Source organism: Acanthaster planci, linkage group LG02 (assembly GCF_054643075.1).
Source record: "Acanthaster planci isolate LZ-2023a linkage group LG02, COTS_SCS, whole genome shotgun sequence".
Lineage (NCBI taxonomy): Eukaryota > Metazoa > Echinodermata > Asteroidea > Valvatida > Acanthasteridae > Acanthaster > Acanthaster planci.
The window spans coordinates 35,959,534-35,983,410 of NC_141778.1; the positions used below are offsets into that span (position 1 = coordinate 35,959,534).

A 23,877-nucleotide genomic window follows, 5' to 3' on the forward strand; every position below is an offset into this window, starting at 1 on the left:
TTTTTGATCACTTGATAAATTTCAATCATTTGACTTGATTCACCTCTAAGTAGGTTTTTACTATAGTCGCATATACATGTATTTAGTGGTTTGTTTTTTCTTTATTTCATTTCTTACATCAGGGTGTTTAATCTTTTTGATATGTGCACTCCTTTTGCTTTAAATCAATTTCATTGCTCAGGACTTTGACATTTTAATGTTCAATCTTAATTAACTTTTACCTCCTGATTATGAGTCACTCATATTTCCCGAACTCAGACTTCCAAACTTTGACCGCAACAGTTGTAACCTTGTAATTCCCAAGACACCGGTCTTGGTATAGTGTCCTTGTAGCACTTTGATCATTTCTGTGTAGACCAACCCACACACATAAACGCAGTACCCAGGTGGACGAGGGCATTGACCAGCACTGGTAACCATGACAACCTTACACACCACGTAGTGTTTTAAAGGGACTTTCATTTTTGATAGTCCATACAACTATTTTACTTAGTATAGTTAGTACTTCACTTGGCTACTGCAGGACTCAACAGAGACTGTTCTGTTGTCTCTGTGATCTCTCCTTGCATTAACCTGCATTAACATATTCGTCCGTGTCCTGCCCTAGGCAAAGACACCCCTAGCAGTACCAAAGCACTAGAGTGACATCAGTGAGCCTATTGAGCTGCATATACTGCTGGACAGTGAGTGACTTGGAGCATGGAGAAAGGAGTGGAGTCACGTGAATTCTGTTCCCCACACCTGATTTATTCAAGCCGGGGAAGGAGAGACAGTGCAATCGAGCCATACACACCATCTGCACTAAGCCAATAATCTTTGGAATTCATTCAAGCCCACTCGAACTGCAAGTCCTTTAACTGCAAGCTCCCCAGCTTATTTCCAAGTGAAGCCAAGACAAGTCATCCCCAACTTCAACACATCTTCAAGCTAGGCCCTTTATTTATTTTTGTTGTTAAATAATAATTATCTTCTGTGAATAGAATCCCTGGGTTTTTCTTGTTATTTTTAAATAAATGTATCCTTTAAAGTGAGGATATTTGTATTTGGTTCAGCGTGTGAAATCTTTTCGCTATCTTAGCCAGAAACGCACTAATCTCCACTGGTTGACTGACAATAAAATGGCCTAAACTAGTAAAAAAAAAAAATCATGTCAGCAGGTGTCATGACTGTAAAATTATGCCCGCTACAAAAGTTACTCTATAGGCCTATAATTTGTTAACGTTTCTTCTTTTCTATTACACGTACCAGAAAAAGTGAAACATTTTCATCAATTGTAATTTTCTATTTTTCTACTGTCTGGAAGAGCTGATCGAATATTTACAATACAGTGGTCTAAAGTGGTCACCTGCCGCTCTGCTATATAGGACGTCCACTTAGTTATACCAAGGAAAGCTGCTAACGTCATTCACACGTGCATCCATCGACACCACGCATGCGTGCTTGTGCAGGATGTAAACCAATCGGCTAATGGTAACATGGCTACAGATAACATGAATCAAACTACCAAAGGCCTACGTGTGGGTTTTTTACCCAGCATATCGGAAGATGTGCATTTGTGGTGGAAGAGGTTTTCAACGCTTAATTGGCCTAAGGGTTTGATGACACAAAATAATTAGATAAATATCAAACATTCCGTCCACTGAAGTTACAGGGCATCCGATTGTACTCGTGTGTCGTAGGCCTCTATTACTTCATTTTATCCCATACTTTGCCCACCGCGTATACATGTAACATCTTTTTTTTTTTTAAATCCTTTCTTTTTCCAAATGCGTGTTTCTTATTTTAGGGAGAAATCTCTCCTCTCTTCTTTTGGAGTGGTGATGTTGGATTCCATACTGGGTGGATAAACGGTCATGTCCAGCGCTTAAATACACAAGCTACTTCAGTTTTTGCACATAACGGACACTTGAGAGTTTCCTGAGCTCTCTGGTAATCTGATCAACTCAACTGTCCAGAACAGTGCAAATGAAATCTTAAAACTGGTTACACTAAATGTTGTATGCCTCCAGTTGACAACTTGAAAATTGTGCTGGGGACAAAATTACTTCTCAGGCAACGCACGAAAATGCGAACTGCAGGCAAGATACATTAATAACTGTGAGCACGAAGAAACATTACGTCATGAACTTTATTCAAAAGGTTATCCCAAGAAAATCGACTTGGGTTCCAGTTTTGGTCGTTTGGGTAGATACCAAACTTTGCTTAATACAACAACTCTACGTTATACCTCTAGATCAAAGGTAAACTAACAAAAGGGACACTGACTCGTAGAAAAACTAATTAAGCACATTAAAGTTATTTCAGTACGTGTGGCACTGATGAATATCCACATCTTTCCTGGGATTTCAGAGTTGGAAAAACATATAGATTCCTGGGGGAACTTATCCTGCGAGTGTTTACTTCCCACTGCATTTCAGTGGAAAAATTGCCCTCAAACGCGCTTTTTTGTATCTTTCGTCATTGTAGGTATTATTTTCACAATCTCACAATTCTCGAAGGAGCACGAAGCTAAGATGCTATATTTTCAGAAAATTACCAATAGAATGAAATTTTTAATCATTTAGGCTCTCAGATCTCATGGTAAATGTCACATTTTTCGTCAAAATCGGCCTCATTTCCTGTGTGAAATCCCTTTATGGCATGCAACCCCTAACTTCAACTTGTATTATTTAACAGCGCCACCTTACGGCTCAGTTCCAAAAAGTGCAAGCCTTTGTCTAGCATATAATGTAAGTATCATGGTGATTAGTTCAAGAAAAACATTCGCGTTTCTTTCTTTTCAAAAGACCCATCTAAATTTGGCGTAACTTGTGGCTCGGCTGGTAATGACTATAGTCATGCATGGACGCACACGCGCCTCCGTATGTACACGCCGTAAACAGGATGTACATGTGCATGTGAAGAAACTCTTCACCGAGCTAGGGGAATTCGAAGTCATCTGTGCACAGTAGTTTCAGCCATGCCTTTTGCTGGGGTCCTTTCGGCGCAAAAGTTTTCCATATGCAGAAAAAGAGATTTTTCTGAGCAACGTAGAAATCTTCATTCAATTACCGTGGTATTATTAAAGTATTACCGTGACAAACTCAATCGCATATATCCGATGTAAGACGATTTAGTTCGCTTGATGGTTTCACTATTATAAATCACTCTGAACGTGTTCTACATTACCTCTTGACTTTGTTAATAAAACCAGGAAATAAATAATGCTATATTCACTAGATTATCTCTAAAAATGCATCAACTTCCCTCCACAAATCTTATATGCAAGTTCGGATTCTGGGATCACAAATAAAAGGATACGCTTGAGGCCCCAATACCTAGAGTATCTGACGCACTCCCCAGATAAATCTCTTCCCGCTTGGCTAGTGTCGAAGAACTTGAATAAACCACCATCCTACATGTGCCAAATTTTTATGATATCATATGACTCTCAGTTGGTCGATTGAGTGGGCGGTTCTAAAAAGACGCGTGAGAAAATACCTACATTCTTGCTGCAGGGTTTCAATTCAACCATCAGCGCTTAGGCCAGTGAACTTAGCCCATCTGTCCGTCTCTTCTCTTCCACAAGAGATTTGATTAGTAGAAAACCATTTCGCAGTCATGTCATGCAATGTGTTGTGTTGTGTACTACTTCTGGCCGTGAGTGTGTATGCTGCCGCCAATAAAGGAGGTAAGTTTCCTATGTCAATGTATAATATGAATACAGTTTGTGATTCCTGCGAACTAGAACGTAAGATTTATTGATTGAAGTTCAGGGTGGTCGGATAAAGATGAGGAACATACACTTAACACTTTTCACATCTATGTTGAACACTTAAATTTGGAAATAAATTGACAATAAACGAATTTGAAATCACCAAAAAAGTTAAATATTCTTTGTGTTTCGATGAATTTTAATGTGATCTTTACAATTCGTTCAGTTAGTAGAGTTGGTGCAAATGGAGATCTGAAAGCCTGATTTTCTCCCAAAAGAAAAAAAATGCAGCCTGTGAAAAGGAAACGCGGTGGAAACAATAAAGTGCATGATTTTGAATTAAACACATGCTGATGAAGCGAATTCTTGCTGACATTGGTGAGGAAAACCTTTGAAAAAACTAAAAGCTTTCTGTTGATATACGACGGCGAAAACCTTAACAAGTCTTGGAATCGGAAAGCTTTCCTCTTTTCAAGCTTAAAGGTACTTGGCAATTTACAGGCCTGCTTCTTTTGGGTTTCAGAAAACTATATCGACAAGATGCAGTCACTTATTACACGATATACATAGGCATTGTAATTGAATGTTTAAGATGAATTTTTATAGGGACAGGTACGTTTCAGCACAGTTGGTCGAACAGACGCAGATACATAATTTAATTCACACTCCGTCTTTGGCTGATCTTCCAAAGAAGTGATTCAACAATCAAAATTATTCATTGAATTCACATTGCTCGACAGTACCATATTTTCAACGTAGTTTGTAGAGGAACATAAAAATAACCTCAAACTAAACGAAATAGCTAAGAGTTAAACTAAATCGTGTCCTAACTTACCAAGTACTTCCCTCGACAGTCTCTGACCCGTTCAACCCAAATAGCCGGTGAACAAAAATGGCCATGTTTGAATCCAACTTCATCAGGTTTGTATAGGATTTTTTTTAATGACAAAATTTATAACAAATTTTGTTATAAGCCTGGAGGAAGCTTCATACCCATCTAGTCTCTGCTTTTGAAGCAGCGTTGACAACATCTGCGGTGTCAATTATTTTTTTGTCTCAAAGTAAACTTGGTGTGCCTTCATTTAATGTTCCTTCAAATTAGTATAAAAACGGTCATACTTGAGAATTACAGCCTCAAAAGCCTAGGATTAAAAATAATCCCGTAACTTCTCTCTGTGAGCTCAATTTGAAATTGCATGACATATAACCGGGGGATTTTCAAGCTTTCCCGTTTTCAAAATTTGTTCACAAATTCATAACTTCATTTATGGACGTTTACACCCACACGAATGACTCCATCCCTGGAGCATTTGCCGATAGCAAGACTTAGTGGTTAAACCGGGCTCTCCGGAAGCGCGACTTAATAGTGTTTAATTAAACTATTTGTACTGGGCTCGTACAGTAAAAAAGACAATTTCGGACAAAGCCTAATTATCGAAGTGGTCTTTTCAGTATAATTGTTGGTCAATTTTAGTATAATCGTTAGTTGTTCTTAGTATAAATACTGGTCATTTTTAGTATCATTATTGGTCATTTTTAGTGTACACGTAATTGTTGGTTATTTTAGTATAATTGTTAGTAATTTTTAGTACGATTGTTGGTCAGTTTTAAAGTAACTGTTGATTATTTTCCCAAAGAGTTATCCAAAAGTTGGAATCCTTGGTGATTAGAAATGGGAAAGTTTATATTTACACCAATTGAGGCAAAAAGATGGTCAAAATATGCCCAACTTTATACCGTATAGGCAACAAAATGATCCAAAAAGACAGTAACTTGGATTTGTAAATTTACTTAGTCTTAAGTACTCGATCACGTCGTAAAGACGACAAGATAAAAAACAAAACAAAAACGAAACAAAACACAAAACGAAAAAACGATGACTTCAGAGTTCAGTAATACTACCCCTCCAACCTAGACACGCACAGCGTAAAGCAATTATATGACAGTGTATGGTATGACAACAGCACCAATTCTCAGGAGGTGAATGGTTCTTTGATCAGACATGTTTTGCGTCGGCTACAGAAATTCAATTACTCGCCTTGTCAAACATAAATTTAATAAAAACAAAGCAATAAATCGAAATGGCATGTAGCAAGGGGGTTATGACATCATTCTCACACACACCGTTCCAGTGAGTGAAATATTAAACCTCTGTTTTTCTGCTGGGTGACATTTACAGCATTCAATTCACATCACCATGCACATCCTAAACGTCTGCTTCACTACTTATTGTTTCGCAATTCGTAGCACTCCAATGCACATCCTACGTATACGCCTCTTCACTTCTTATTGTTTTGTAGTTCACGCTTGATTAATTACACCACCTGCTGTTGATATCTCTATCAAGAGGCCAGAATTAATGAAATACATGTACGAGTGCCGTTTGACTGATGAGCTGATTGATAATCCGACTACACAATTTCCGCCCATGAACTTATCGCAACAGGGGAATGGAATATCAATCTGGAAGCTACGAGGTTTGATAGTAAGTTGATTAGGCCACAAAATACAACCTGCACGAGTTACAGAACAAAATGGTAAAACGTAAACTACTGTCATACATTACAAAGCACTGGTCTTGAATTTATGAATTAAAGCTACTCTTCGCCTCACATGAGTAATTACACAGTCATTATTATTGAGCACTAAACTGTGACGATTACGGTTGAGTAGTATCATTAAAAAAGACACGCCTACGGAAAGATGGCTGATTTTTAATAAATATGTTTTTTATTATTAAAAATAACTGATTTGGAACACGAAGGGAAAACATGCACGCTTGGGTGAATTATACAGTGAAGTGACTGGATGGAGGTAGAATGGGTCAATTAAAACTGATATGTTCATCACATCTAATCATTTTATGATACACATGTACAGTTTAAACACAGGTAGCAAGTATGCAACTGCAATCTTAGATACACCAGGCATTCCTTTTAATTTCTGTGGGAAAGAACTATTACCAAGATTTACAAGACTTTGTTCATCATTAAGTAGTTTTTATTCTTGACTGAGTGCTATCCTATAGCTATTTTTATCTTTTCATTATTTACTTTGGTATGTAAGCTTCACAATTGCTGCGATATTTAATTTTATAATGGACACAGTCTTGTACTCCTGACACACCGCTTTGATGTGTAGAAATTTTAACTTACTACAACGCAAACACTGTCCATCGTGTGATTGGAGAGTTGCAGATCTTCGAAGTGATAGCATAACCCGACCAGATATGGTGCACGTGCACAAGAGTGCAGAGGGTCTCGTTGTGGTTAAACTGATATGCACACCATAGTGCTACTGTAGCACTGAAAATGGCAGATGACTTACGAAAAAAATGTTCACTTTATTGATGTAGGCCTACACTTCTCAACTAGTATCCACGGCTAATTTAACTATAAGACAAAAATAAAATACATGCATGCTAGACAACAAGAGCTACCTATGAAATACAACTGTTGAGCAAGAATTGATTTGAGACAGGACAACTTAATGTCACTATATTGTTTACTGGACTAGGTAAAAGAGTTACTTCTTGACAAAAGGAATATTGAGGTGCTGTATTAAAAACATGTTTCATATTCGTGAAATAGAATAAAAATTGCATTAAGAAGCTTCCTCTCCAGGAACAGTATATCCAATCTGTCACCTCATGAGATTATCCTCACCACTGTGATCATAAACATTCACAACGGCAGACTGTTACTCCGAACCCCTACAAAAAGTGGAGGACTGACCTTAAAAACAGAACAATACCTGTGTACCTGTAGATATGTTTCTCATTATTTGTATTGTATCTTTAACACAAAGAAAAATGCTTGGAACCACTGGAACCAGGACCATGCAGTGCGCGAATGCCTAGTTGGGGATATGATAGTGACCTAGAGCAATGTGTGAAGTTCACATACGGAGGGTGTGGAGGAAATGCCAATAACTTCGCCTCTGCTGGAGATTGCATTGACAAATGCGAACGTAAGTAGATTTGTTGGAATTAAGTCCCACATAAGGCATAAAACAGCAAAAAATAATAGTAAATGCTAGAACAGTGTCTGTGTTACTAACAAATTAAAAATGCAAACATGTATGATCTGACACAAACTGGAAAGATGACGCATGGAGACATGCAGGAAAATGCCTGGTGCACAGCAGTTAAACAAAGTAATAAGGTCAATGGGATAACATCATCCAATAAAAAGAAAGTAAAACATTCTTTCCAAAGAAAATGGTGAGTGAAATCAACGTACCGAAACCTGTTTAGGTTAGACCCTCCTTTAAACTATTTCCTCCTACAGATCCTCGCTCATGTTATGACGAAGAAAATCAAGTTTGGTATGCTCATCAAGAGAACAAAGGAGGAGGATATGGCTGTGGTGGATGGTATGTAGATCTTTCTCAGATCATCAATCAATTACATCGCTTTCCAGACGGCATGGTAAAAGTACATCTGTGCCATATATCTATAAACTGTACATGTATATAGATGTTACTTCAGTAGTCTTAATATGATTAAATTCAAAGCTGAACAAGCAGTCATTCACCATTTCCTTTCTTTGTAGCACTTGCAACGATGGTCTGTTCGAATGTGGGAGTTGCAGTAAGTTAACCTCATTTGTGTTGGCTGGTTTTTATGATGAAATCCTGAAAATTTAACCTTTGTGTTTTAATATACTTTAATTTCTGTTTTACTATATGCTTTTTATGCAACTATGAAACTTTCATATTTACTAGCAAAACAGTGATGCACGGAACATCAATTTTGCATTGATGTAGAATATGAACATGAAACCCGACAACTGAAAGTGTCTTCTCAGATTTACATCACAAACTAACAACGCCCTCACTTGTCTGAAAAAGCTGTCAAAGATTTAAATTATGCACTTTATACCCTTTACTTTCCTCAAAAAAGAATTTTCATAGACAGAAGAGTTTAAACATGCTTAAAAAGGAATTCCAAAAGAGCTCATTGTTTCTTTGACATAAACAAAGCAAGGAAATACAAATAACTGTAATGGATGTTCAGAACAAAATTTAAGCTACTTTTCTGTCTAAATAGAAATCACGTTTTTTGAATGCGACTCATCAGTTAAATACATGTAGTTCTTTATTTCTTTTCAACTAGACGCTGTCCCATTAGTTTGCAGAATCACTAACTGTGATAACAAATGCAACTATGGTTACCAGAATGATGAGCAAGGTTGTCAGACTTGCGACTGCAAGCTTGAACCAGGTAAAACTGTCTCTAAATTTCAATTGGTAGGGCCTCATTCAAAGATTACAATTTCATTATCTAATTCAACAAAGGATTTACAAAATGTATAGACCAATATTTATCTCTATTTACTGCAATAAATATACTTGGCATCTGTATTTCGTTACTGCATTTTTTGTCGTAAGTCAAAATAGTCTTGCTGGTTAATTTACGAATGAATTTAATGATAATTACTCATAACTGAGTTAGGTTTATAAATGGTCTCAGGTGAAACGGCTCTTCACCCTTCTTCAAGGTGCAGCCTCGTGTGCATGAGGATGAACGCAACTTGTGTTGTGCATTCGTCCAAACAAGAACAATAAGTGTAGCAAAGTGTAGATATGTTATGGGTGTGCAGGTAGAAACTTGGCAGTGGTGACTACTGCTAACTAAATGCATAGACTCACAGTTCCAGAGATTGTTCAGGAATCAAAACACCAATTTGGATTATAAGAACAAGTGAAGGTTCCTGATACATTTCGAAATTAAGTTTACTACATTAAATTAAATTGACATTAATTTTATTTCACACAGGTAACTTCCTTAACAAGTTGAAGTTCTACTGTCAAGAGTTTTGCAGCTTCTGCAGATCTAACAGTAAACTTCAATGCCCGTCCGAGTGTGACTGTTACTAATGACAGGTATCATTCATGTCAAGGACCAGGCAGTAGTTTTGTTGAGCACTTTCGGCATGATCACATTTATCAAAATCCTACTGAAGGAATAAATGACAAAAATAGCCATTACCTAAAGTTCAATGAGAATGCCCAACTGTTTTCTGAAAGCAAAGTTCATTAAAGGGCATTAAATAAGATAGAGTAACTTATTCTCTACAAGCCTGTTCTTTGAACAAAAATAGAGTAGTTTGATTATTTTTTTAACTTTGCTCAACTACCTGCTGAATTGACTGCATGACTGGCTGATTTGCCAATTCAACAAGTGTTCTGAAATGTAACAGCAACGAGATACCTATAACAATTTCTCAACATCACTATGATCAATCTGATAACGATGAAAATAAATCATGCCAACTAAAAGTCGAAGTCATTTCGAGTAATATTTAGGACAATAAAATTGTGCGACTACGTTATCTACTTAATAACCTTGACTGCTAAAGTAATATTTGATGTCTTGAGTACATGTGTCAGTAAGATAGCTGTAAAACAGTTTAACATTAAAATCCAAATACATGCATGTACCTGTCTACATGTTGGGGAAAAGTTCGGGCGTGAACTATAGTTCGACCAGTAGTCAGTGGCTTTTTAAAAATGCGCTCGCTCATTCTAGTTACACTCGAATGACCCATTTCATGGTTGGTTGCGATTCTCAGTTGAGTCATCGTAATGTAGTGACTTGAGTCAAGTCATTAGGTAAAAATGTCAAGTTGGGTCGTAAAGATGACTTGAGTCCAACTCAACTCTGCCTTGTGGTAGTGGTTTCAAATGTAACCAAAAATTATACGTAATAAAGAAATAAATACCATTAATATTCCATAAAAATATTTTGTTTTCCTTTAGTGTATCTGTATTTAATACACGGTTACTACACCGAGTTCCACTTCATCATAATATGAATATTGGTTAAAAGACAATATCGGTCAGCATTGCATGGAATTGAATAAAAGAATGAAATGATACCAAAATAAATGTGTTTACAGAGTCTACTACTCCTAGCATACCACTATGAAGAACTACTGATAAGACACAACGATCCAGTTGACATGACCAATTATCAACCCAATAAAATAGTTTCAAAGTTTAGATTGTAACCCCCCAAAAAATGGCAACCTAACATGAATTCAAGAATGAGGATTCTGAACTGACAAGGTTTCTGTTGTGTTTAATGTGATAAAACCTCTTTGACAATTTGAATTGAATTGCATACACTGGCACAAAAATGTTCAAGCTTCACTGGACAGCACAAAAATTGAATTATGTACACGGAAACATTCCGTAATTTTATCATGGACCCCAACTGAAATGTTCAATAAACATAGAAGACGCTACCAACTTTATATTAAAAACAATTTCTGACAAGCACTTTGGGAGAATTACAGTCGACTCTCGTTACTGCTACTTACTTATTTATCTCATATTATCTGGAACCTCATCTTACGCAAAAAGTATTTTCCCACTCGTATATGTCGTTTGTCAATCGTACTACTGTTGAAGGGTAATGAATTTGCTTGCAATTCAGTTCAAACATGTTCTTTATGGAAGTGGAATGTACATGGAGATGAAATAAAGAGTTGCAATAAAGCATGTATTATACGTTCATTGAGAGGAACGTAACAGAAAAATACCAAATCTGACCGAATGGGGCAAGCAAATGTTAAGTTTGGATTGCATGTTGGGAACACCATGTAGAAGTGAACTGAGAATTTTCACTTCCACATTTTTTCTGGCATCTCAAAATCACATGATGATCCGACATGATCAAAAGCCGACATGATGCTTAATCAGGCAAGGTCAGGTACAAAACTACTGACCACTAATCAAATATTTGTAACCATACAAAAGTACAATACAGTTCACACTCCAATATCCCAAATAAAACTATTTTGCCAAAATTATAATTACAATTTTCTGTAAGCTGCAACTCTCCCGACATTCATAGTAATGAACACTCAGTACAACTGAAATTTTCATGTGAATGGATCTCCCTTTCCTGATACTCAGCTACTGCTGTACACACCAGTATTTTTGTCTTTGTGTGTTTCATGTTGTCTGCTTATAAATGAAATCAGATACAACTGACAGTGTGATTAGCCCTGAGACTGGCTCCAATGGGTTGATCACATGGTCCACACCATCTACTTTCAAACAAATTTGGCTGAATAATGTTAACTTTGTATTCACTTACATTTACATGTAATAACATATTCGATTTCCAGCCTTCACGGTTTTCAATACTTCATGATTACTATTCATGTTTCAATAACTGTACCATCTACCTGCAATGTTCCATGTCTAACAATACAAATCCTGCTTTAGGTGACTACTTCCTGTTTATTCTCATCTCATCCACCAACATAAGACAACCAGTGATTAATGTACAATGCATTTGCTATCAGGTAACTATCCACTACACGAAATATTCTGCTCTATAGGCAAACCTGACTTTCAGCAACCAACAGGTACTGAGGTCCCATAACTACCAGTTGTGGTTCTGTGTTGTGTAATCACTCATCGCATTTTATTTTAATCACACAGGCATAAGTTGATAATAAATATTTATGATGTTGGGCACCACAGGTCATTAAATCATTACTGTCAGAGCTGGTAAGGGTTGATTTTAACTTGGAGCTAAATTTTGATATTACATTTACCTTCTTGGAAGGCTGTGATGTAATTGATCATTTTACAAAGGCGGGTTTAGATGAATTTCTACCCATCGTTCCTCCAAAGACTTCCATTCAGGTTTATACAACCCATCAGGGACACTGGCTTTTCACTAAGTTATGTCCTAGCAACAAAGCAAGTTGTCTTGCAATAGATTCTGTCAAGTGCAGTTTGTATCTGACTCATGGTAACATCTCCAAATATCCAACTTGCATAATTCTTTGAATATTACATGACAAGAGCATTAACCTTTCTTCTGTCTCCAGAAATGGGTATTTCAACATGTTTCCTTAACAATAAACAGTGTGCACAGTGTACAGTGACTCATTACATTTCTATTTATTGTTAAGTACTTTGAGCACTAAATAGCTCATGAATAATTTAGAGTCTCAGGAACACAGTACTGCCAGGCTGAACCTGTACTTTGGATGATTCATATATCCCTCTGCCTAGCACACAGACTAGAGTCACATTGTTGAAGGCAAAAAACCCACAGTTATTTTGATGCAAACACTTCAAGGAACATGCAACTCGACTACGTGCTGGAGTGGTGTCCATCATATCAGCTGAATGGATGGTGTGATGGGTGTCAGTCACAATGAAGTACGTGCTTGCAGAATTCCAATCTTTATAAAACAAAATTAAAATGGATGGTTTTTTGAGGTGGAACATTTCTAAAAAGTAGGAGAATAGCACTGGTAGATCATTTAAAGTTCATTTACATTTGTAATTCACAATTTTGGTTTCTGTGAAAGTTTAGTGATATTTTAAACTATCTATTGCGTAAAAACTAACAAAAGATTGCTGCTGATCTATGAGGTCAAAAGCACGAATTGATGTTCTCCTTCATATCGGGAAAATGAACACAAAAAATGTCAGGAGCATTCGATAGAAGCCTGCTTTGATGACGTCACACTACAGCTCTACAATTATACGACTTTTTCCGTAAACGCGCCCCCATGTGAGTACTATGCTTGCTCAAACTTTACTGTGAATTAAAAGAGGTCAGACGAGAGTGACCTGGAATTGCTTGTCAGTAAGAATGACCAATTCCCTGTACAGCCATAACAGTCCCAAGTTGTCCTATTTCAATATGATTTTACATACACCCTAGGGGGTTAGGGTTCATCTTTTGGCATAAAAGCACTGTGACTGATCTTTAAGGAGGCCATTTGGGATAATGACCCAAATGAGTGTAAAATGCCAGGGGGAGTTCTGCATTTCGATTCAACATCGTCTATAGACGGAGCCCCCACATTTAACCTAATCCATGAGAAAAGTCCTGAAAGGTTATTGAAATTCCCAACCCACTGAACGAATTCCCCATCAAAAAGGTGCATGTATGATTCTAAATCCATTTTTGTGTTGCAGTACATGGCTCTATGGCAGAAGATCCAAAATGGGGATGGGGACTTACAACGACTTGACAGAGGTAAATTCTCCCTTCATATCCCCCATCACCCTACTTCAACTTAAAAATGACCCCTTTCCACCAGAAAATAAAATAACCTCAATATAATAAAACATAAAAATTAATGGCCACAATCAAGGTTTGCAAAGTAATAGGAAATAACAGGAAACAAGTACGTGATCAGAAAACAAAAGACCAAAATACAAATACACTTCGTTTGCAAGTGCCCTTTGCCTCTGGGGCTGGAAGGATTGTGACAACTTCAATGCAATAAGAAGCACAAACATAAACAAAGTGTGACATGTCGAAAACTTGATTGGTTTTTATAGAAGAAATAGTAAAATTGTGTCAATGCACTCATATGTTACGTGACAGTTGAAAGGTACCACAGTACTATACGTATATGTGCACTCTTTGCTGGCTAATGTCTGGAGAAATTCGAAAGTGATTGGATTGAAAGCTACATTTTTCCCAACCCTCTCCTGTACTCAACTCACAGGAAAGCCTGCAAAGCCATCATCTTGAAGTTACTCAGATGACTTGCTATTTTCACTGACTGTGAAAATGAACTTCTAATTTGTTTTCTTAAATACTAAGTTTGAAGTATTCACCCTCGGAGTACGATTCCTGTCACGTGAATCCCACTGCTGGGTCTTTTTGTGATTTCTGCTTCACCAGCCTTAATACAGTTTTGAAGACCTGATCAGTTTAACCTAAGAAATAAAGCTTTGGGCTAATGGTTTCTTTGTTTCTGCTGCTGGCCTATTCATTTTTTATCAATAAAAAAGAATGCACCAATCCAGGCTTTCTGAAGTAAGGAAGAGGTCCCATGCAACCAAATTACTTATATAATCTTATTCATGTTAAAATGTTCCATTTATTGTTACCTTTACCTAGTTGTAACCCTTCCAATCTGAATTCTGAATCCCCGTTTCCAAAGTGTACACAAACTGCTCCCTTTTACTGTTGTTTGTAGGTCATAGGAAACAAAAAAACATTCACTGACTATGTGTTATGTTGAACATGTGGTTTGAAACAACACTGAGTTTGAAATAAGGCACATTATTTGAGGTTTTGAATTACTGAAATTACACATAATTTCTAAATTTTTGTTGTGCTAAATCCTAAACTGTCATAGGCCATGCCCTGCATATTTGCCTGAACTCTTTGTTAGACATGACGTACACGTGCTTAAACTGCATGCCCCAGGCCATGTGGATTGCATGGCAGTGCCTGCCCAACTTTCACAGATAACTGCACCTAACTTTTTCATCATGATTTCCTTTGCTTTACTTTTTCCCAATTAATGGAATAGTTGCTTATCATAATCTATCTTATTTTATCCACATATGATTACAGATTAGCTTTATAACAGTTTTGAACAAAATTAAGCATTTTCAAAAGTGATATTTGTAAGGTGATTTAGGAGTAACTGTGGCAAAGTATACAAGGATGTTTATGGCCCATCACAGTACAGAAGGCATGCATGAAAGGTAAAATGTTCTTGCACAGTAATGTGCATGGGCCCAGTAGAGGGAAGTTCAGAAAATTATAAAGTGCACTTATGATGAAATTTCTTTGATCCTTGATGGTAATTTGATGAATAGTTCGTCTAGAGGAAGAAATTAGCCTATTCACTGGGAAATTGCCAGCCTTTTTTGTTAGTGATGTTTTGCGAGTTAAGGACTGCATTGTGCATTTAGGAGGCACATATTTGAGTGCATGTGGTTAACGATAGAGTGTGTGTAAGTTTTGGTCAATCAGCAGCCGGGGTTGGCCTGCATGTTTGTCTTTTTCCTTCATGCTCAATATGGACAATTATTCTACACTTTCACATTGTAGTTTAAACCTTAGGTCAAGATGGAGTATTTTGGGGTTCTTTGTAAGTTTTGCCTGATTTGTAAGCTCCTTTAATTTTATTAGTCCCAGCCTGTTATATACATGGAACTAATGAGTGCCTGCCCAACTTTCACAGGCGGCCACCGGACCCAGCACTTGGCCAGTACTGAAAGCAGTATTAAAGAAACAGGGAAAGCAGAACAGAAACTGTCCAGATTATTACTTGTGGCCCTCCGTGTGTCTGCTGTTCCACCAGGACCTGAGTGCTGATTTCCCCTCCCCAACTGTTGTGAAACTTTCCCCCTGGCCTCATCCGGCTTAGTCGCCGTATCCTGGGAATTTCCCCCCCCCGACACAACCCTGCTGGCCAGCTGCCCCGCCCCCACCTGCCCACCTCCTTACACTTACAAAGGAAGAAAAAGAACAAGAATTAAATATCTCATCAAACATGTTTCCAGGGCAGCACACCTGATATTTTTGAATTTCATACACAATATGAGTCAGTGCCTTCATTCAAACTTTCAAGAATTATGAGCCTCATGGACTCCTTAGATTTCACAACAGTTCACAACTACATGTTTGTAGATGTATTTCATTTTTTGTAACTGTGTTAGTTTGAAGCTGCAGCAGATGGATTGATTATAGAAATAAATATCTGATGCTATATTTCTTCAAAGGACCTGGACATATCATGATTAGACATGACATCATTCATGCATGAGTAATCCTTCTGTATTAACTGACATTCTCCGGGCACTAGCACCTTTTAACAAACAGGAATTCACACGATTTATTGTTTTTATGTAATTAAAATTACTCCTTGACAATAATACTTTTTCTTCATTGAACTGAAGATTATTTGGAGCTAAAGTTTTTATGATAAAATTCTTTACTATTTCTCCTCATATTGCAATGCCTTAACCTGCCTCCGAATTCCTCTTAACCTGTTTACCAGCGGGGGGTAACCTTGTGTGGATCTGATTTACTAGACACAAGCTTCAAACAATCTGCATTATGTGGACCACTTTTGTTGATGGGTCCATGTGAAGCATGCAATTTATACACTTGGCCACGTTCGTGTGCACACGAATATAGGCATGCATATTTTTCAAGTAATTGTGAGCACTTAATCCTGAGAGGAAACTTACAATGCTCTTTGAAATCACAACTCAAATTATGAAGTACATCTACTTGTATATTACTGCATCAAGGGACATTATCAAAGGACCAACTGAACAGATCAGATTCAGTTCACACAACAGATATTATTTTGTACAAATAACTAAGAGTCTTTGCATCAGAATTCCTTGAAGTTATCAAACCAAGAACTAGGAACACCTGATCACTTCCTGATTGAGTAACTGAATCAAACCGTTTTCTTTCAGGGCAACAATTTTGGATGACTTTTTAATAGACTGCGTGATGTCATAACTTAAAACTTGGCACACATAATATTCCTCATCCCAAGATGAGCAAATTACTTTGATGTCATGATTTATTCTAGTTTCCTTATTTCCTTTTATTTCAGCCAAATGCAACAAGGTATTTTTGTGCCATTCCGTTTTCAACAATGTTATGATGAGATTGTTTGTAACATCCCATCATCACACAAATTGCTTGCTAGGTGCTTCAAGTCCACAAAGGGGCAAAAATGGGACAAAGATTGTTCATCTGTTGTATTTACATGTCCCTATCAGGTCAAAGTAGAGATGTGCTAGAAGTAACATTTATAGGTTGTGTCATGATGAAACAGTGTAAAATTCCAGTAAAGGCAATAAACCGGACACTGAAATTGTTTGATTACTGTGTATTCACAACCAAAACATGAACCTTTAGATTATTTTAGGCTTGGTATATTTCTACTTACGATACCTGCATTGCAGTTGGCCTCTTGACTTGGATTTATTGTAGTCTGGACCACTTGTGTAGAAGAATCTTGACTGACCAGTAGGGGTTGCATTACAGAAGACGCTGAGGAGAGTGTGGAGGGGTCTAGTGATGCTACTGTGGTGACTTGTGTCGTGGGGTCTGGTGATGCCTCAGTCAAGGCTTGTGTTGTGGGGTCTGGTGATGCCTCAGTCAAGGCTTGTGTTGTGGGGTCTGGTGATGCCTCAGTCAAGGCCTGTGTTGTGGGCACTGGTGATGCCGCAGTCAAGGCTTGTGTTGTGTGGTCTGGTGATGCCTCAGTCAAGGCTTGTGTTGTGGGGTCTGGTGATACCTCAGTCAAGGCTTGTGTTGTGGGGTCTGGTGATGCCTCAGTCAAAGCTTGTGTTGTGGTGTCTGGTGACGCCTCAGTCAAGACTTGTGTTGTGGGGTCTGGTGATGCCTCACTCAAAGCTTGTGTTATGGCGTCTGGTGACGCCTCAGTCAAGGCTTGTGTTGTGGGGTCTGGTGATGCCTCAGTCAAAGCTTGTGTTGTGGGGTCTGGAGGAACAGTTGTGGCTAGTGATGATGTGACAGCACGTGTTGTAGGATCTGGTAATAACTGTGTTGTACCAAGTGTTGTTATGATGGCAGACATTACATCGAGATAGTTACCACTGTTGCACAGATCTACATTGCAGCAGTAGAAGCATAATGAGATGACATTTTCCCCGGGGTGACACTGGAATGGATTTTGATTTTCCTGACTCTGGCAAGCATCTGTTTCCTTACACATCTTTCTGACTATAAACAGGCCATTTTCCTCTCTGACTTCATTCATGCATATCTATGATACGTAAAGAAAATATCACCAAAAAGCAAAATGATGCATTAGTACATTACAGGTCTCCTCCACAACATTCATGATGACATTGTTTTCAATATCAACATCAATTGTTTCTGAAATGTTAGTGCACATTTCATACATAAATTGTAGGTTTAGTATGAATAATAGTGTCATTGCTACTCATAACTCAGTGCTACTCATAGCCGAAATCTCTAAAAAACACTGTATAACAGAAATCATGATAGACTGTTGTAGACCACGATGACAGCCCATGATAAACCATGAGAGCCCATGATAAACCATGACAGCCCATTTTATACAACACCTGCATAAATTCCCGTCACCTGAGCAGTGGATCTTTGATCACATGGCAATGAACTATTTGAACCAACACACACGCCACGCGACATGCATGCAGAGTGCAAAAAATTTACATGTAGAACTGAGCATTAGAAATGATGATACATCTCCTCTGCCTTGGATACTGTACATTTATTGGCCCAGAACAATCACATGACAGGGCGACATATCCGCATATCACACTCACTGTGAGATATCTCTTTCTGTCATTAGTGTGTGCACACACAGACACGAAACAGAAGAGCTTTGGGAAGTTCGAGAGCAAACATTTCCGCTCCTTAGTCCGTTGTGTGCGGTATCCATGATACGCTTTGTATAGGCTACCAGGGAATTCGATCAATGATCGCGCTAGTGAAACAGACTCATTCCTGTCCCCGCAGCATATCAGGTAATGCAGGGACCGCTAACCAGACTACATGTACTGACTGGTACCCACACCAGTTTCACATTAGAGTTTACGCAATTAAAGCAAGTGAGGGAACAGTGCAGTTGCAGAAGATATCATTTATGTCTGTTTATAGGTTAAAATTGTAAAGTTTGACAGTAGGCCTCTCGTCTTTTGAAATTCAGAGCTTGTTTCTTTGGATAAATTCCTTAAGACAGAGGTACATGTATGACAAAACAATTGCTGACTGTGTGGGCTATGATGTTTTAGACACCCTTGGGCACACATAGTGCCCTTGGGTGTTCAAAATGTCATATTCCACACCACATGGGTAAAAAATTGTTCAATAATGAAAACCTCTGGATCTATTGCACTGCAGCGTCTAATGAGCAAGTTTTTTTACGGCAAAATAACCAGAACTTGTAATGCTAATGCTGTCAACATAAGGAAACTGATAAAATGCTGCCAAACAATTTAATGAGCTCAGAATATCATGTCAAAAAATTAACATATTTACAACTGGATAATGTCCAGTTTGAATCAGTTAATTAATCAAGCTGTACTCAAAAAATCAGATGACAAGGATTTATACAAGTAATGTTCCGCATTCGTGCGATGGTAAGAATACATGTATTTGCACTCGGTGACAGGTGAAACAGTATATTCCACTTGGCTTTGCTTCGTGGAACAGACTGTTTCATCTGTCACCTCAGGCAGTCATTCTTACCACTGCAATAATGAACATTCATTATTTGCATAACCGACCATGACAGATCATGAAAAACCATGACATACCATGATAGACCATGACGGACCATAACAGACCATGACAGATCCTGATACACCATGACAGACCTTTAGTCTACAGACCATGAGAGGCTATGAAAAAAATAATATAATAAATTAAAATTTGTATTACGTGGTCTCCATAACAGTGATCAAACGTGCATTAAAAGGTACTACTAACATTTTAAAAACAGGAATCAAGACCACTTACAAGGTAAAACTGCTTGAAAATACGTAGATACAATAGTGAACCTTAACGAAACACTGTAACATAATAAGTCAGTTTCCTGATATAATTTGTTTAAGATGATGTTCAAAAAGCTGTATCTTCTCTGAGTGATCCCTGTTCACCACCTCCCAGGTTGTATCATGTTACTGGGGTGTGATCCCTGGGTACATGGTGTTTCAGGTTGAGTGGCTTCTGGCTAGTGCCCCCAAACAAAGATACACATATTGACAAATGGGAAGAGCAACCAACATAGGGCTGGATAGCTCAGTTGGTAGAGCACTGGTACAGTCTTTTGGAGGCCACAGGTTGAATTCCCACTCGAGTCAATTTCTTTGTTCATCTTTATAATCATTTGTAAACACATTTTCCCAATATAATTTGTTACATTAAGAAATGATAAGATAAAAATCGGTGAAGAACAGCTCCCAACTTAAAGCTTTAGAATGTAAATGAAATAATTCTGGGACAATCTACATTTATATATAACAGGTTTTGCCCTTACCCAACGTATATTAATAAGCACTGTATGCTCAGTGCTTGTCTGAGAGCTTGCGAAAAAACCTCACAAGCTTACTTGGGTGGGACTCGAACCCACGACCTCCTGCTTACTAGTGCAGATGTCTTAACCACTCGACCACCGAGCTTGCCGGGGTCGGCTGGCCGGTCCGAGTCAAACGAAGCAGTGGGTACCGCGAACTATTTTGAAGATGTATTTTTTGCGTTGGGGAGATGTTAATTATATATAACAGGTTTTGCCCTTACCCAACGTATATTAATAAGCACTGTATGCTCAGTGCTTGTCTGAGAGCTTGCGAAAAAACCTCACAAGCTTACTACGGTGGGACTCGAACCCACGACCTCCTGCTTACTAGTGCAGTCAGCACTCGGACAAGCACTGAGCATACAGTGCTTATTAATATACGTTGGGTAAGGGCAAAACCTGTTATATATAATTAACATCTCCCCAACGAAAAAAAAATACATCTTGAAAATCTACATTTAGTTACACACAATTTTCAGCCCTGAAAGATGAGCGGTAAAATGAGTTAAAAGCCAGTTTAAAAAGACCTGGATTGTTGAATATCAGCAGGTAACTTATTCCATTATTCAGGGACAGCATGTGAAAAAGATCTACCCCAAGTGTTTTTAAACACACTTTATCATTGGAAAATATACAGTAGGTGGATGTCTTCTTTACACCAACGAGGTCACTGATGTACTTTGAGGACAGACCATGTTGTGCTTTAAAAAGTAAAAGAAAAATTTTAAAATCTATGCGGAATTTCACAGGCAGCCAATGTAACCGACGCAAGACCAGTTAGATGTGGTTGAATTTCTGTGTGTTGCTAACAAGCCTAACAGCTATATGTACGTTGTGAACTTGTAACTTAGCTATTTCGGAAATGCCATATAGATGGCCGTACAATAATCAAGTCTGTTGGTACTAAATGCAGGAATAAGGGTGACCAATGATTCCTTGAACAAAACACTGCTCATACATCTGCTGTTATGAAGGTGGAAAAAATAGGGAACAAGCCTTAGCAATATGAGTGCTCATAAACAACTTCAACTCAAACCAAGTTCCCAGATGACAGACCACGACAGACCATAATAGACCATGAGACAGGGATGGCACCATGCACTTTGCTGATAGTAAAGTGATGTAAAACCGTGACAAACCTGTTCACTGCCACAAGTTGTTGAAGTGCCAGGGTTACAGTCATCGTTGCTGCTTGTATCACACACATAGCAACTGATTGCTGTTGAAACCAAAAACGGAAACAATCCATAAATAAAGGTTTTTATTTCATGGATCTTTATCTTTAAAGGTAGAATAAGGCTTAATTATACCCAGATTATACAAGCATGCTCTTACATTTCAAAACAGCAGGGATCTTTGGTTATTTATGGAAACCAGATGTCTTTCTAACACATTCCATGTAAAACTTACCAATTCTTGTGTTTTTGATAGTCAGCCAGCTGTTCTACATGTAAACATTTTCTCAGTTCCATTTTACATTTTGCTCTAATCTATTGAAATAATCTTCATTCAAATCCAAGGTACTGATCCATGAACATAACCACCTGTTATTTCCATTTAACTCACCATTTCCATTGTGTGGGTTGTTAACGAGAATCACAATCTGTGAATGATTCAAAAGGAAAGAATAACATTAAGCTGGTCCATTGTTCCAAGAAACAGTATGCATCAACTAATACATTGAAGCTTATTTATCCATAATTTAATCTGAGCTGATTAACTACCAATCTTATAAAATTCTAATTTAAAGAGGAATGAGGATAGAAAGCTAACAAAACACAATATATATAAAACAAAGACCATTAAAAAGCAATGAATGAATAAGTTCATAAATGAACCAAATTCAACAGAAATGTCAAAATTAATTTATTTACCATCAAAATTCTAAGTTTGATGTCCATCTGCTTAGCTGTGTTGGAGATTTTGAAAAGACTGTTGACAAAGAAGAGAGTCAAATACATACACCCTATGGAGTTAGGGCAAAAGGGCAATTTTGTACGCCTTAATTGAAACAGATATATTTCTACCTATTGAGAGTTACACCTGTTGCGTTTGATAACTTAAGACCCGAAGCCAAGCACACTAGGGACATGATCATGTCAAGCAGGAAAGGCATTCAAAAGTGCATTTTGTATATCTTTATTGTTGACAGTCCACATACATATGCACAGTACATTGTACATTGCATTTAGCATGCCTCTCTTGTAGCCTACATGTGTTGGGTATAACAAGAAGCATACTTTCGTTCTCTGGACAGTCATTAATAAATGTCGTTTCTGTTTTTCCTAATTCTTCAAAGCACAGGTGCCCAATCTCACTATCTAATGTGTTAATTTTATTGGAGAGCTCCAATATCATGTGACTCAATTTGACTATGAAGAAAACCTTCTTGACCAAAGGACAACACTCCATTTGAGGCTCCACTCAAGTAACAAAACCCAATTATTTTCAGAATACAGCATACAAAGTTTATGTTCTGGGTTTAATAGCAATACTGATAAAACCCCTGTACAAATTCAAATTACCTTCAGACTAATTCAGAACATTATCACTTGTTTCTATCTTCGCAAGCCATTTAAAGATAAAAATATGTAGGCCTAGTACACATGATGACAACACAAAAACATTAATGCTTTGACCTACCTTAAATCATGATGAAGCTAGTGTACATCTGTAAACCAAAGCTCTGCCGTTATCAAATTGTCAACGACTTGAATGCAGGGTAATACCTCCACGTGGGTGCTCTACATAATCACAACCAGCGAAACGTAATTCAAGCGAGTGTCATTATTGACAGCTGGGACCAATCAATGACCTCTATAATGAATACGGGCAAGTTGGGGAGCAAAATAGAGCTTGTTAGTAGTCAACTGCTTTTAACAATGCACATGCGCTATTCAGTTACATTCGAATGAGTTGGTCAAGTTTTGGGGTTTGGTCCCAAACAGTCAAGTAGATTTCCAAACCATCCATCATTTGGACGTTGTTACATGTAGTTGAACTATGGTTAACTAGAGTCATTGCTCATAATTAATAAACATACGCCGCCTTCAAACACAGGAACACATACTTTCATGCATGTAGCATCATAGCAGTCAGGTTAACAAGCTTAGATGTGTAGAAAAAAACTGTAGAGCAACAGATCATTGTTGGCTTCCTGTGGACTTTTATTTCTTGGGTATTGCTTCCACTCTGCCAAGTGAAAATGATCTCAGAATTCCCATACAACGTGAGGTCTTAAATGAATGACTTCAAAATAACAATTTCTGAAATATGACTGCCTAAACAATAAAAGTTGAAATAAGCCTTCAGCTTTGAGCAAGATCGTCACGTAGC

The 23,877-nt window shown here is 37.8% G+C and overlaps 2 protein-coding genes across 3 annotated transcripts; one reads left to right on the plus strand and one right to left on the minus strand.

Annotated features, from left to right (window-relative positions):
* The first annotated feature begins 3,351 nt into the window (after positions 1 to 3,351).
* On the plus strand, positions 3,352 to 10,438 carry LOC110990602 (boophilin-H2-like). Its single transcript, XM_022255677.2, has 6 exons — positions 3,352 to 3,670; positions 7,502 to 7,663; positions 7,984 to 8,068; positions 8,248 to 8,285; positions 8,811 to 8,918; positions 9,474 to 10,438. Exons 1-6 carry the CDS (start codon positions 3,601 to 3,603, stop codon positions 9,572 to 9,574), a joined length of 564 nt encoding a protein of 187 aa, XP_022111369.2. The 5' UTR covers positions 3,352 to 3,600; the 3' UTR covers positions 9,575 to 10,438.
* A 140-nt stretch (positions 10,439 to 10,578) lies between these two features.
* Positions 10,579 to 23,281, minus strand: LOC110990595 (uncharacterized). Of its 2 annotated transcripts, XM_087132627.1 has the most exons (6): positions 23,185 to 23,281; positions 22,416 to 22,473; positions 22,108 to 22,144; positions 21,681 to 21,760; positions 17,403 to 18,240; positions 10,579 to 12,906 (listed from the first exon to the last, which is right to left on the minus strand). In XM_087132627.1, exons 2-6 carry the CDS (start codon positions 22,440 to 22,442, stop codon positions 12,662 to 12,664), a joined length of 1,227 nt encoding a protein of 408 aa, XP_086988753.1. In that variant the 5' UTR covers positions 22,443 to 22,473; positions 23,185 to 23,281; the 3' UTR covers positions 10,579 to 12,661. The 2 variants fall into 2 exon arrangements, with proteins under 2 accessions (XP_086988753.1, XP_022111363.2); XM_022255671.2 differs by lacking the exon at positions 23,185 to 23,281 and having other exon boundaries at positions 22,416 to 23,167.
* Between the last annotated feature and the right edge of the window lie 596 nt (positions 23,282 to 23,877).